The sequence below is a fragment of the Leiobunum rupestre genome, chromosome 7, assembly GCF_980474605.1.
Source record: "Leiobunum rupestre chromosome 7, qqLeiRupe1.1.hap1, whole genome shotgun sequence".
Taxonomy (NCBI): domain Eukaryota; kingdom Metazoa; phylum Arthropoda; class Arachnida; order Opiliones; family Sclerosomatidae; genus Leiobunum; species Leiobunum rupestre.
Genome location: NC_143390.1, coordinates 42,674,339 through 42,689,082, shown reverse-complemented (window position 1 = coordinate 42,689,082; position 14,744 = coordinate 42,674,339). Strand labels below are relative to the sequence as shown.

Genomic DNA, 14,744 nt, shown 5'->3' with positions numbered 1-14,744 from the left:
AGAGAGAGAGACGGAGAGGAAATTAAAAAAGATGATAAAAAAGTTCAATTAAAATCGTGCCACGCATAATAAATTTCAATCAAGGGACTCTCCCCTCTAGTTCGGAGGAAAAAAATTAAGCCCAAGTACTATAGCCGCTCGTTGCAACTTTTTATCTACGACGTTTATAAACGCATTTTATATACGCTAAAAAGCTGCAACGGACTTTCCTTTAAAGTATGCAAAGTTGAAAAAAAAAATAGTTTTTAATTTATATTCATTGAAATTTTCTATAGAAAAGGACTTTGTAAAATGCCATTAGCTGGGACCTCTGCCTAAATCCCTTTTTCTCACACTTCCTTTTATTACCGCCGTGTAATGAGGGAAAACTTTCCATAAAGATTGGCGAGGGTTTAGTGTATGCCTTATATAGATTTTAGAAAAAGATAATGGTGGGAAATTGAAATTATGGGGAATAGCGATTATAGGTTATGGAGAAATTATGTTGTAAAAAAATGTGATTTACCCTAGATCGGCCGTGTTAATTGATTGGACCAACTCTGGCCTTACTAAACACGCTCGCTCTTCGCATGAAAACTCGTACTGGTTGTAGCTCGTTTGTTTGCAAGTACTGAAAAGGTTGGAATTGAAACGTTAATTAAATTGAAGAAGGGAGTATTATCCACCGTACCTACCATTTATTGCAGTTTAACATCATGTTCTGTCCAACGTTATATCTGATACCGCTGTGAATACAATCTATAAAATAAAATAAAATAAAATAAAGAAAAAATTAATATTTTAATGAAAAAACAATTTTAGGTGAAAAATAGACCAAAACGCCTGTAGAAGTGTTCCACACGCAACATAGCACTGTTCAGGGAGAAGTTAGCTATTAGGGGTCGAAATTAGTTTTTTTTGTTTCCGCCAAACAATTTACATTTTAAATTCCCTCTATAACCTAATATCGTAGCTCCATGAAGCAACATCCAGGAGTTCGCCTAGATTAAAAGCCTAGTAAACGTTTTAATGGCCACTTTGAAATGCTTTTAACAGTAACGCCAAAGTTGGCTTAATAATAATAATCCGCTAGGCTAATAGCCAAGGCACTAGCTACTTTTAACGCCTTTAAATCAGAGGGTCAGGTTACAACGCGTAAGAGGGGGGTGTCCGTTCACGCCACGCGAGTCAACAGCTCCCTACACTAGCTATTACCGTTAACCTCAACAAGTTTTAATGTAAAGTGGGAACCGAAGAACTCGGGAGGGTAAACCCTTTAACCAGTAAGGAGATAACTTTGCAAACACAACGCTCATGTTTATTTCGCGTCATCCGCTTAAAATATCTCCGAATTTAAGGTATTTCCCTTATCGACGCCAGAGTTCTTCCTACGAGTACAAACTTGCATTAAGGAATTTAACGATAATGCGAGGCCAGCCCGTAAATCATGTGCCCGGTTAAAGAGGGTTAACTTCGTTATTTCACACGCCTTAAAATACGCCTTCGATCCCCAAAACTGACATTGTAAACTAGACGCGAACGACGCTAACCTTACGGAGAGAACTGCCTGGTCAGATAATTAGGGTCGGGGCCGGGTCGTCCATGCAAATTCGCCGCCAATAACTTACACCGTGCGGAAGGGGGGGGGGAGTGAATTAGGTTCCGCTTATTAAGTAAGAGTCCGCAGTAAACATATAAGAGGGTTCAGTCTCTCCGGAGCGGTGAGACTACGTGGAAGAGACTATGAAACAGCGTGATATAATAAATACTATAGAAAGGACGCGCCCTGTTTTCGCGTTGGGATTTAACTTGTCCCGAAATTTGGGACTCGTTAACTAAGAGATCGCTGGTAAATTGCCTGGGCCTTCTCCGCCACCAACGCCTCAACACGCTACTCTTCCCAAATTTCGTAATCCTGACTCCAGGGCCCTTCCGAGAATGAACTCTCTTAATTCGCTACTCCGTAATCCAGCCAGTGACTCCGGAATTGTGATTAGTTAGTCGCGTCGCCTGGTGGGTGACAAAACCACTTTCTTGTTCCCTACACGGTGCGTAAAATCTGGGCGGGTGAATTGTAATCTATCGGCGATCGGGATTACATTAATAAGAGACGGCGCTTTGATGGCGGAAGCCCATTAGCGCGACGCGACTGATTGGGTACACTTTGTTGTAATTGACCTTTATTATACGCTTATTTCGAATTCTCCTTATGTACATGTGGAATTCATATAATTTCATAGATAGTAAGCTCATTAAAATATTTAAAATGTTAATTAACAATAAGTATTAATAAGTAATTATAATTCCTCGTTAGGGGGAAAACTATTCATCGTTAGGGGGAAGAAACTAGTTAGGTTGGGGAATGGGAAAACTATTCCTCGTTGGGGGGTGGGGAAAATAGTCCTCGTTAGGGGGTAGGGAAAATAGTCCTCGTTAGGGGGTAGGGAAAATATTCCTCGTTGGGGGTGGGGAAAACTATTCCTCGTTAGGGGGTGGGGAAAGCTATTCCTCGTTGGGGGTGGGGAAAATAGTCCTCGTTAGGGGGTAGGGAAAATATTCCTCGTTGGGGGTGGGGAAAGCTATTCCTCGTTGGGGGGTGGGAAAACTATTCCTCGTTGGGGGTGGGAAAACTATTCCTCGTTGGGGGTGGGAAAACTATTCCTCGTTGGGGGTGGGAAAACTATTCCTCGTTGGGGGTGGGAAAACTATTCCTCGTTAGTTCGTTAGGGGGAACTATTCCTCGTTAGGAGGTGGGAAAACTATTCCTCGTTGGGGGGTGGGAAAACTATTCCTCGTTGGGGGGTGGGAAAACTATTCCTCGTTGGGGGGTGGGAAAACTATTCCTCGTTGGGGGTGGGAAAACTATTCCTCGTTGGGGGTGGGAAAACTATTCCTCGTTGGGGGTGGGAAAACTATTCCTCGTTAGTTCGTTAGGGGGAACTATTCCTCGTTAGGAGGTGGGAAAACTATTCCTCGTTAGGAGGTGGGAAAACTATTCCTCGTTAGGAGGTGGGAAAACTATTCCTCGTTAGGAGGTGGGAAAACTATTCCTCGTTAGGAGGTGGGAAAACTATTCCTCGTTAGGAGGTGGGAAAACTATTCCTCGTTAGGGGGTGGGAAAACTATTCCTCGTTAGGGGGTGGGAAAACTATTCCTCGTTAGGAGGTGGGAAAACTATTCCTCGTTAGGGGGTGGGAAAACTATTCCTCGTTGGGGGGTGGGAAAACTATTCCTCGTTGGGGGGTGGGAAAACTATTCCTCGTTAGGGGGTGGGAAAACTATTCCTCGTTGGGGGGTGGGAAAACTATTCCTCGTTGGGGGGTGGGGAAAATAGTCCTCGTTAGGGGGTGGGAAAACTATTCCTCGTTGGGGGGTGGGGAAACTATTCCTCGTTAGGGGGTGGGAAAACTATTCCTCGTTAGGGGGTGGGAAAACTATTCCTCGTTAGGGGGTGGGAAAACTATTCCTCGTTGGGGGGTGGGAAAACTATTCCTCGTTGGGGGGTGGGAAAACTATTCGTCGTTGGGGGGTGGGAAAACTATTCCTCGTTGGGGGGTGGGAAAACTATTCCTCGTTGGGGGTGGGAAAACTATTCCTCGTTAGTTCGTTAGGGGGAACTATTCCTCGTTAGGAGGTGGGAAAACTATTCCTCGTTGGGGGGTGGGAAAACTATTCCTCGTTGGGGGGTGGGAAAACTATTCCTCGTTGGGGGGTGGGAAAACTATTCCTCGTTGGGGGTGGGAAAACTATTCCTCGTTAGTTCGTTAGGGGGAACTATTCCTCGTTAGGAGGTGGGAAAACTATTCCTCGTTAGGAGGTGGGAAAACTATTCCTCGTTAGGAGGTGGGAAAACTATTCCTCGTTAGGGGGTGGGAAAACTATTCCTCGTTAGGGGGTGGGAAAACTATTCCTCGTTAGGAGGTGGGAAAACTATTCCTCGTTAGGGGGTGGGAAAACTATTCCTCGTTGGGGGGTGGGAAAACTATTCCTCGTTGGGGGGTGGGAAAACTATTCCTCGTTGGGGGGTGGGAAAACTATTCCTCGTTGGGGGGTGGGGAAAATAGTCCTCGTTGGGGGGTGGGAAAACTATTCCTCGTTGGGGGGTGGGGAAACTATTCCTCGTTAGGGGGTGGGGAAACTATTCCTCGTTAGGGGGTGGGAAAACTATTCCTCGTTGGGGGGTGGGAAAACTATTCCTCGTTAGTTCGTTAGGGGGAACTATTCCTCGTTAGGAGGTGGGAAAACTATTCCTCGTTAGGAGGTGGGAAAACTATTCCTCGTTAGGAGGTGGGAAAACTATTCCTCGTTAGGAGGTGGGAAAACTATTCCTCGTTAGGGGGTGGGAAAACTATTCCTCGTTAGGGGGTGGGAAAACTATTCCTCGTTAGGGGGTGGGAAAACTATTCCTCGTTGGGGGGTGGGAAAACTATTCCTCGTTGGGGGGTGGGAAAACTATTCCTCGTTGGGGGGTGGGAAAACTATTCCTCATTGGGGGGTGGGGAAAATAGTCCTCGTTAGGGGGTGGGAAAACTATTCCTCGTTAGGGGGTGGGGAAACTATTCCTCGTTGGGGGGTGGGGAAACTATTCCTCGTTAGGGGGTGGGGAAACTATTCCTCGTTAGGGGGTGGGAAAACTATTCCTCGTTAGGGGGTGGGAAAACTATTCCTCGTTGGGGGGTGGGAAAACTATTCCTCGTTGGGGGTGGGAAAACTATTCCTCGTTAGTTCGTTAGGGGGAAACTATTCCTCGTTAGTTCGTTAGGGGGAAACTATTCCTCGTTAGTTCGTTAGGGGGAAACTATTCCTCGTTAGGAGGTGGGAAAACTATTCCTCGTTAGGGGGTGGGAAAACTATTCCTCGTTAGGGGGTGAGAAAACTATTCCTCGTTGGGGGTGAGAAAATTATTCCTCGTTGGGGGTGGGAAAACTATTCCTCGTTGGGGGTGGGGAAAATAGTCCTCGTTAAGGGGTAGGGAAAATAGTCCTCGATAAGGGGTAGGGAAAATATTCCTCGTAGGGGGGTGGGAAAACTATTCCTCGTTAGGGGGTAGGGAAAATATTCCTCGTTAGGGGGTAGGGAAAATATTCCTCGTTGGGGGGTGGGGAAAACTATTCCTCGTTGGGGGGTGGGGAAAACTATTCCTCGTTAGGGGGTGGGGAAAACTATTCCTCGTTAGGGGGTGGGGAAAACTATTCCTAGTTAGGGGGTGGGGAAAACTATTCCTCGTTAGGGGGTGGGGAAAACTATTCCTCGTTAGGGGGTGGGAAAACTATTCCTCGTTAGGGGGTGGGAAAACTATTCCTCGTTAGGGGGTGGGAAAACTATTCCTCGTTGGGGGTGGGAAAACTATTCCTCGTTGGGGGGTGGGGAAAATAGTCCTCGTTGGGGGGTGGGGAAAATAGTCCTCGTTAGGGGGTAGGGAAAATATTCCTCGTTGGGGGGTGGGGAAAACTATTCCTCGTTAGGGGGTGGGGAAAACTATTCCTCGTTGGGGGGTGGGGAAAACTATTCCTCGTTGGGGGGTTGGAAAACTATTCCTCGTTAGGGGGTGGGGAAACTATTCCTCGTTGGGGGGTGGGAAAACTATTCCTCGTTGGGGGTGGGAAAACTATTCCTCGTTGGGGGGTGAGAAAACTATTCCTCGTTAGGGGGTGGGAAAACTATTCCTCGTTGGGGGACGGGGAAACTATTCCTCGTTAGGGGTGGGAAAACTATTATATAATAATAAGCATTCGTAATAAGTTAATACGTTTTCCCCTTAACAAATTAAGTTTTGCCTCTAACTTTGAGCTGAAATGTACAAAAAACCACCGAATAATATGTAAATTACATTTTCAAACAAATAACTATAATTTAAAAAAACTAGCTAGATAGTAGGAAATAATTTCGAAGAAATTGGTTTAAACCGAAATCGGGAAAGTATTACGAAAACTCGTCAAGTCAGCGAATTCCGTTTCGAGATCGTAAAATTTCGCCTGGGCCTTCTTCATACGCTAAATGAAATTATATATATTTTTATTTAACTCGTTGGGGGGGGGGTGGGGGGACTTTTAGTAGGCAAGGAACTCGGAGAAGGCATTACAACGTTACGGAATAATTTCCGATTGAATAAGTTGATGGCGTCTCTCTGGAAAAAAGTCAGGGCTAGGTTACGCGGGAAAATAAATGACTCGGAACAGATTTTTATTTAGCCCTTTCTGGCTCTCCCCTTTATCCCAACACCGCTTGATCAAGCCCTGGTACACGACACTTTGGGTTTTGGCTCAAAAATAGTCTGGACGTTTTGTAGGAATTCTTTGGATAAAATGTCATTAGCAGCTAATTCTAGCGCTAATGAAAATGAATATATCATCCAAACCAAAGCTTCCAAATTCGACGATCGTTTATCAGCCTTCATTTTCGTTTATTATATTGGTTAAACTTCAAAAATACATGCAAAAATATCATTGCGGAGTTTAAGGGGTGTGAGGGGCCCAAATATGGAAGACCGCGGGGTCTGGGAGGGGACCTTTATTTATTAGGAGTTTGTTTAAATCAGTTCTTTACTAGCAGATAATTAGTGTTACCAAACAAAATTCGATTTATCCATAGTGGAAAATATGGATTTTTTTTAAATAGTGGAAAATGTGGGAAAAGGGAATAATAGTGGAAAATATAGCAAAAAGTAGAAAATGGAGGAAAATATGGAAAAATGGAGGAAAATATGGGAAAAAGGGGGAAATGGAGGAAAATATGGAAAAATGTGGAAAATGGAGGAAAATATGGAAAAAAGGGGGAAATGGAGGAAAATATGGGGGAAATGGAGGAAAATATGGGGAAAAGGGGGAAATGGAGTAAAATATGGAAAAAAGTGGAAAATGGAGGAAAATATGGAAAAAAGGGGGAAATGGAGGCAAATATGAAAAAAGGGGAAAATGGAGGCAAATATGGAAAAAAGGGGAAATGGAGGAAAATGTGGCAAAAAGGGGGAAATGGAGGCAAATATCGAAAAAAGTAGAAAATGGAGAGAAATATGGAAAAAAGTGGAAAATGGAGGAAAATATAGCAAAAAGTGGATAATGGTTGAAAATATGGAAAAAAGTAGAAAATGGAGGAAAATATGGAAAAAAGTAGAAAACAGTGGAAAATGTGGCAAAAAGTAGGGGAAAGTGGTCAATGAAGAATGTTGCTACAAAGCTATAAAATAACTAGTTTGGTTTAAGTCAATAATTTAAATTCCCTTAGTATATTTTGGTTAATAACCTCGTAAGAAGTATTTTCGGAGTAGCAATCGCGTGTATTTTCCTGAAATTTCTATTGTCCCTCCTTAGTGCAACGTCCTATGATTTAACTAGTACTAAACCTTTTTCTAGTTAGTGCCAAATATTAAACTTTATTCCCTCTTGCAAATTCATTCATATATGAGCTGTACATATAGTAAATAGCTTTATTATTTGTCATATCCATATTTTGGTTTTATTTTTCCAAATTCTATAGTTTTTTGCCAAACTTATTCAAACGAAATTATAGTATATGTTTTTGACGATGGCTAATATAATTTAAAGTGTAACTTGTGAATCAATTTTTATGGTTTCGTCCCTGTTATAAAAGGGATTTGTTCTTTAACAAAGAGTAAATAAATATTCATTCATTCATTCGAAGCCCTGTTATTGGAACAGCTTTACAGGTGTATGGTCTACTTTCAGTCTATTATAAATATTAAAAATTTTAAACTGAAATAAAAATTAGATTTATAAAACGCCTTTGCGATAAATTGTTCCAAGAAAAATATACCATATGATAGTTTTTCATAAAATGGTCGCTTGTACATTTAAAAAATAAAATTTTAACGAAGAGTTAAATTAACTATCGGTAAATATGGCAAACAGCCTTTACCTCAACGCCCACCTTAATATAAATAATCTGGTTGAGGCAAACCAAATTTGTCTTATTTTTAAAGAAGCAAAAAAAAATAAGTATTTGATATCCAATTACATACGAGGGGATACCCGGTAACTCGAGCCCACATTTTGTCTCTCTCCATGAATGCCAAAAAGAAACAAAGGACGCGTGGTGGTGGGGGAGCCTTTAAATCTGAACCCCTTTTTGTGGCGGAGGGATTTGGTGAAATTGGAGATGCTCCAGTCGATTACAATATGGACTTAAATTTCTCGCGAAAATAATAAAATGACGTCGGAAAAAACGCAATAAAGGGAATGCAGGTCGCGTCTAGGGTAGGAAATATGCCCTACATAACCCAACTAACAAAAAGGAAATTGGCGACAGGCGCGCTGGGATGTACAAGGAAACAAGGAATAGGCTTCATACCGACAATGTTCTATGGTAAAGGACACGCCGTTAAGTTATTTCATTTCCATAGACGAAAGAATAAAAGTAGTTTTAATTTTAAAACTTATTTTTAATTAAAAAAAATGAAATAAAAATTTTAATTCCGCAACGTAGATTGTTTATCGTGACAGGATACTAAAGCAAGGATATTTATTCATTTTAGAAAAAAGATTTAACCCGGTGAACTTTAACCTCATAAAAAAGGCTTACGAGTCACTCTGTTGACTTAAAATTGTTAGCCCAACAACCAATTATGTATACCATTGTTTTAAAACAACTAATAAAAATAATTTGATTTGATTTGATCTCTGACTTACATATTTCTAAAATTTTTGATTTTGCATGATCCAGAAATTAGTCGGTTTTGTTAATTTTCAAATTTTATTCGAAACATACTGATTAACATGGTGAACTTCGACCTCAAATTTCGTTGATTGGTTCTTTCTATGTACAAAATTTTCCTAAAATTAATGTTTAATATGCTTAAAAGGAAATGAAATGCTTCGCTTATAATTGCCCGAATTTCGAATAATCCCCAAAATTCCACTTCGATAAAATGTCCAATCATAAAATTATACCTCGCATATACTTTGATAACGGAGATTGATGTAAACAAGATTAAGCAGGGGTTTTGGTCGCTGACCAAAATATTCACGTTTCATTAGTTCATATTATTTGGAAATGGATCTCCCAAACTGTGAAAATAAAGACGCCAGGTTTTGGGAAATTAACGGCATCGTTTTAACGTAATCCGAACTCTCACAGGGGTCGTTCACAAATAACGATACGCAAAAAGCGCTTATTCTTTCGATAATATCTTTCCCCGGACAATTACGTTATAAATATAATAATTTATGATAGAACCATTATGATTAAATTAGATTTAAAATTAACCTTTTTTAATGGTGTATACGGTTAAAAGTTACAAATAGATTAAAACGCATTTAGTAAGGGAGAAAATACTTTCACAGGGTAGAGCCATTAAAGGTTGATTTTTAATTATCCGTAGTTTTCCCAGATGGCGTCATCAGTCTGACATGTTAAATTTTAAATTATCTAGAAATTTCCAAATTTTATTTATAGTTTTTAAATATAAAATCGCTCAAAATAGTCATAGAAATGTTTGTTTTTCTTCTAAAGAACTATTATTTACTTCCCCCCAAAAAGTTTAAATTGGCGCCATCTAGTATAAATAATATCATTAAAATCGACCCTTTAAAGGGTTCGCTCTAAATCTTTCTTTCCCTGTAAGCAATTTGCGAATTGCTCCATACTTTAGATCAAAGTCAAACGAAATTCCATTTGACGAAAATAAATATTTTTTAAAATTGGGATTCTTCTTTAAAGGGAGAATAGCATTGACCTAATTTCACATCTCTGCCATCACATTTTTCAATAACTGGGGCTAGCTACGTTAAAAATAAGATGTAGCGCGTGTTAATAGGTGATTTTGGTAATTAGAAAAAACCCTTTTAATTTGGATTAAGTTAAGATAAGTTTAGGTCAAATTTGGATGGAATAACATAAAAGTCCGAAATTTTGTTTCTGGAATAAAACATTACTTCCGGTTAATTGTATCGCGTGTTAAAAGCCAAATTTTCTATTTAGAATTTGCTCCCTTAAATATTATGAATTTTTTAAATAAAAATATAATTACAATTAGAAAATAAAATTTGAATTTTTAACTAATCTTTCTTCGCTTTTTAACGTCAATTAATACCAAATTACCCATACCCATATGTTGTTTAAATTATTTATTTCAGAAAATTAAATAGTGCGTTGCTACGAAGTGTAATAAATATTACACCTCGTAGCAATATATATATATATATATATATATATATATATATATATATATCTATATTTTGAATCATTAGGCGGTAAATGAGTCCAACTCCGTGAGGGTAAATGTGTCTTTTCAATAACATAGATGGCTATTAATATACTATATATACTTTTGAGGATACTTATATTTTACGCAATTAGTGAACGTTCCCCAAAAGACAAGTTTCCAATACTTTTCACGGCGAGTTTCCAAAATTGTCTTATACCACTCTAAAGTTAACCGAAAATAAATAAGTCTAGTTTACCGGTTTTATTACGAAAAGATCAAAGTTTCAACATATTTATACTCTTTTTAAAGGGACATATAAACAAGGAATAAAATCCCCTGGGGTCTAATGGCAGATGAAATCCCCGCGGAATTAAGGAATAAAAATCCCCCCATAAGCTGTGTATATATATTAGAAGCCACTCTCCGTAAGAGAACGACAAAACAAAATCCGGGACTTTTAACGACTTGGGACTTTTGCCATCTAAAATTGAGGACAATAATCCCGGTCATTATAAGCTGGGGCCAAGAACCCCCCCCCTTCCACCCCTCTCCGGGTGTCGTCCATTCTTAATTAAAGCCCCTAAATCCCCGGGGGTCGTGCCCCGTGGCCGCCCTCCCTTTCGTAACCTAGAAAGCCGAAGTAAAGCTCTAGTAAACGCGAAAAGTCCGAAATATACAATCAGCTTCCGTATCCATATTTGGTACGGTCCAATTTAACAACGTCGAAGGGTCCGCGGGGGAAAGGGCTTGACGTTAAGGAGTCGCGAGGGACGGTCGCTGGTACTCGGAGCGAGAGAGGAATCGAAGCGTAGAACTGGCTCGTTGTCCGGTAACAGGATTATAGGCGACTGCGCTCTCTTAGGAAGAGCACCTTAAGGCCTAGTGGCTGCCGAGTATCCGCGATGGTCTTCCTAAAAGTCAGGCCACTTAATTTCCCCTTATAAGAGGCGGAGGTAACACGAGGATGCTATTGACTCCCAACCGGTAACTTTTCATCATTCTTTCATTAAGGGAACGTCGCTTCGTCCTGCCTATATAGTTTTCTACGTACGAGGGAGCCGTATATTTTAAACCTAGTTGACTGGATGGTAGCTTTTCCCCCGAGACTATTTACAGCGGCTGTAGGGATTAATGGTCGGATCTCGGTCGGAAGCGTTTAGTATAAATAAAGATTCAAGCATTAGGAAGCGGGAAAAGCTACGTTAACTGGAATTAGTTCTTACTAAGCGTTATTGGAAATAACGGCCAACTTTATTCGTAGTGACGTACCACGGAGAAAATAGCCGGGGTTTCATTGCCATTGTAATCCTACCGTTTAATCCTCAATCCTAACAACCACGCTCTGCACCATCTACAGCTTTAACGTGGTAATTTACAGGGATTACTGTCCAATGTTTGAGTGCAATTGCTAGGTTGTGATAAACTTTTGTAAATATGCTGACTGGACAAAAGTTCCATAGATTTGACATGGATTGAAATTATGTGGTAGCGCTCACTGTAAATGATACTGCTTTAGAAGCGTTATGTACTTACATACATGTTGGATAAAAATGTCTGTGGACAAATCGTGTCAAATACATGTTGGACAAAAATGTCTGTGGACAAATCGTGTCAAATACATGTTGGACAAAAATGTCTGTGGACAATCGTGTCAAATACATGTTGGACAAAAATGTCTGTGGACAATCGTGTCAAATACATGTTGGACAAAAATGTCTGTGGACAAATCGTGTCAAATACATGTTGGACAAAAATGTCTGTGCACAATCGTGTCAAATACATGTTGGACAAAAATGTCTGTGGACAAATCGCGTCAAATACATGTTGGACAAAAATGTCTGTGGACAAATCGTGTCAAATACATGTTTGACAAAAATGTCTGTGGACAAATCGTGTCAAATACATGTTTGACAAAAATGTCTGTTAACAAAAAGTGTCAATACATGTTGGACAAAAAGTGTCAAATACATGTTAGACAAAACGTCCGTTGACAAAAAGTGTCAGACACATATTGGATAGCAGATACATATTCTTTTCCCTTATAAAATTAAATAAATTCCGGGAAAATCTGTAATAAACGTAAAAAACTCGTACTCTTATTTTAAAGAGAGCTCAATTCCACGTCGTTTTCTTTTTAACACCCCTAAAGAGAATTAATGAGCGAGATCAGAGGAAAAGATTCAACGAGCCGAAAAACGAAATAAAAGTTAATTAAACCAGAATTCTCTAATGTTCTGGTCTAATTAAATTTAATAATTACCATTTTTTCATTGTTGGGCATTTTTTGTAAAATCATTCTCAGCTCACGAGCGACTCGTGGTTATTTCTCGAAAAATTAAGGCTCAAAATTGAAATTAAACTTGAATAAACCAATGAGTCAAAAGGCCGCGGGTTCGATTTTTGACACACACTCTGATTTTGAAAGCCAATAACATTGGCTCCTCCCTGCGTGACATTGTAAAACAAACTCATTTTCTTTGTTCAATATTTTAGAGAGAGATCAGCTCATCTTCAAAAGCAAGAAGATCTACTCAAACCCGCTCTAAAATTAGGGGAGCTGGCGAAAATAACATTGCTCTTCCCTGCGTGACAGTGAAATCAAAACTCAAATTTCTTGCTCAGTATTTTACTGGAGCTAGGTTCATCTCTGAGCAAGACTCGTGTTCAAAGGCAAGAAGGCTTACTCAAACCAGTTCAAAAATAAGTTGATCACGCAAACATAGCATTGGCACCTCCGACTTCCCTGCATGACAGTGCAATAAAAACTCAAATTTCTTGCTCAATATTTTACCGAGGGGTCGGACATTCAAAGAAATCCCGTATACTTTCCAAGAAATCCAAAATCCAGCCTGGATTTCTTCAAAATTTCGAAATCCGGCAAGAAATCCAAAAATCCGACGAGAAATCGCGAAATCCGTCGAGAAATCCGAAGGGAAATTGAGAAATTGCAAAATCGCGAAATCCGTCGAGAAATCCGAAGGGAAATCGAGAAATTTCAAAATCGCGAAATCCCGCCAGAAATCCGACGGGAAATCGAGAAATTGCAAAATCGCGAAATCCGTCGAGAAATCCCGCAAGAAATCCGACGGGAAATCGAGAAATTGCAAAATCTCGAAATCCGTCGAGAAATCCCGCAAGAAATCCGACGGGAAATCGAGAAATTGCAAAATCTCGAAATCCGTCGAGAAATCCCGCAAGAAATCCGACGGGAAATCGAGAAATTGCAAAATCTCGAAATCCGTCGAGAAATCCCGCAAGAAATCCGACGGGAAATCGAGAAATTGCAAAATCTCGAAATCCGTCGAGAAATCCCGCAAGAAATCCGACGGGAAATCGAGAAATTGCAAAATCTCGAAATCCGTCGAGAAATCCCGCAAGAAATCCGACGGGAAATCGAGAAATTGCAAAATCTCGAAATCCGTCGAGAAATCCCGCAAGAAATCCGACGGGAAATCGAGAAATTGCAAAATCGCGAAATCCGTCGAGAAATCCCGCAAGAAATCCGACGGGAAATCGAGAAATTGCAAAATCGCGAAATCCGTCGAGAAATCTTGAAATCCAGCTAGAAATTGAGAAATCCCGAAATCCGGGTCAAAAGTGAAGAAATCCGTAATCCAACAAGAAATCTTTAAATTCAACGTGAAATTCCCGAATTTCAAAATCCCGTACACCTTTTTGATGAATATCCGATCCTTCAGGTTCATCTCTGAGCGAGGATCTCTTTCAAAAGAAAAACGACCTACTCAAAGCAGCTCTAAAAAGAGCGAAGCACGCCCAGCCCTTATTTTAATTCCAAATGAAATGAACGTCTAAAAAGAGTAATACAAAATTGGGTGCAAAAACTGAAAATGATTCGGTTTCCTTCAACCGGGAAGTGAAATGGAAGAGAAAGGCAGCCAACTAATTAAATTGGAGTAGCATCTCGTTGGGAGGGCTCGAAATGACGGGTGTCAACATGATTACGCGACGCGAGACGCCTGGAGACAGATTTTGATTATTCAACGCGTATTTCGATCGACAGAAATAACGTATTCAGCTCATGCCAACACCCTAAACGCGGTACTCTTTTTTTTTACATATTTTTTTGTTTCGGTCCGCCCTGGGGTCGTATTTTACACTTTCTTTAAAGCCAGTTTTTTTGTCGGAGTTTCTGACACCTCCTCCCCGTCTCATCCGGAGGCTATTTCAAAATTGGGATGGATATATTCAAAGGGGGTTTATCTTCAAACGATATCAAATGACGCGCACCGAACGTGGGCCTCAAAGGACAATTATAATAACTTTTATTAGAACTCTAATATTAAATAGACGAATCTCTGAACTTTGTTTGGAGATCTAATAGGCCTTTCCATAAAATATTTCTACGTGCTTTCACTGTTTTTTTCTACGTCACACACCACCAATTTCGCTAAGACTAAACAAAAAGTTGGCTGTACTTTCTGCATTTTCCGAAAAGATTTCCCCAAACATTTTACACGGAGCTCGGGTTAGGCTTAGTGACTTCGGAGTTCAAACTGATTTTAATTTATTTTCCATACTAATTAAATGAATTATTATTAAAATACTCATATCAACTCTGTGAATGTATTGTTAATACTTAAAT

At 40.0% G+C, this 14,744-nt stretch overlaps 1 protein-coding gene across 2 annotated transcripts in view; it reads right to left on the bottom strand.

Annotated features, from left to right (window-relative positions):
* The window catches only part of LOC149936373 (putative peptidase C1-like protein F26E4.3), a 110,658-nt gene that overhangs the window by 12,584 nt on the left and 83,330 nt on the right, over positions 1-14,744 (bottom strand). For both annotated transcript variants that reach the window (XM_090180943.1, XM_090180941.1), the window contains 2 exons: positions 675-738; positions 506-610 (listed from right to left, as the gene is read on the bottom strand). In XM_090180943.1, coding sequence (XP_090037069.1) covers positions 506-610; positions 675-738 — 169 coding nt within the window. The remainder of the gene's footprint in view (positions 1-505; positions 611-674; positions 739-14,744) is intronic.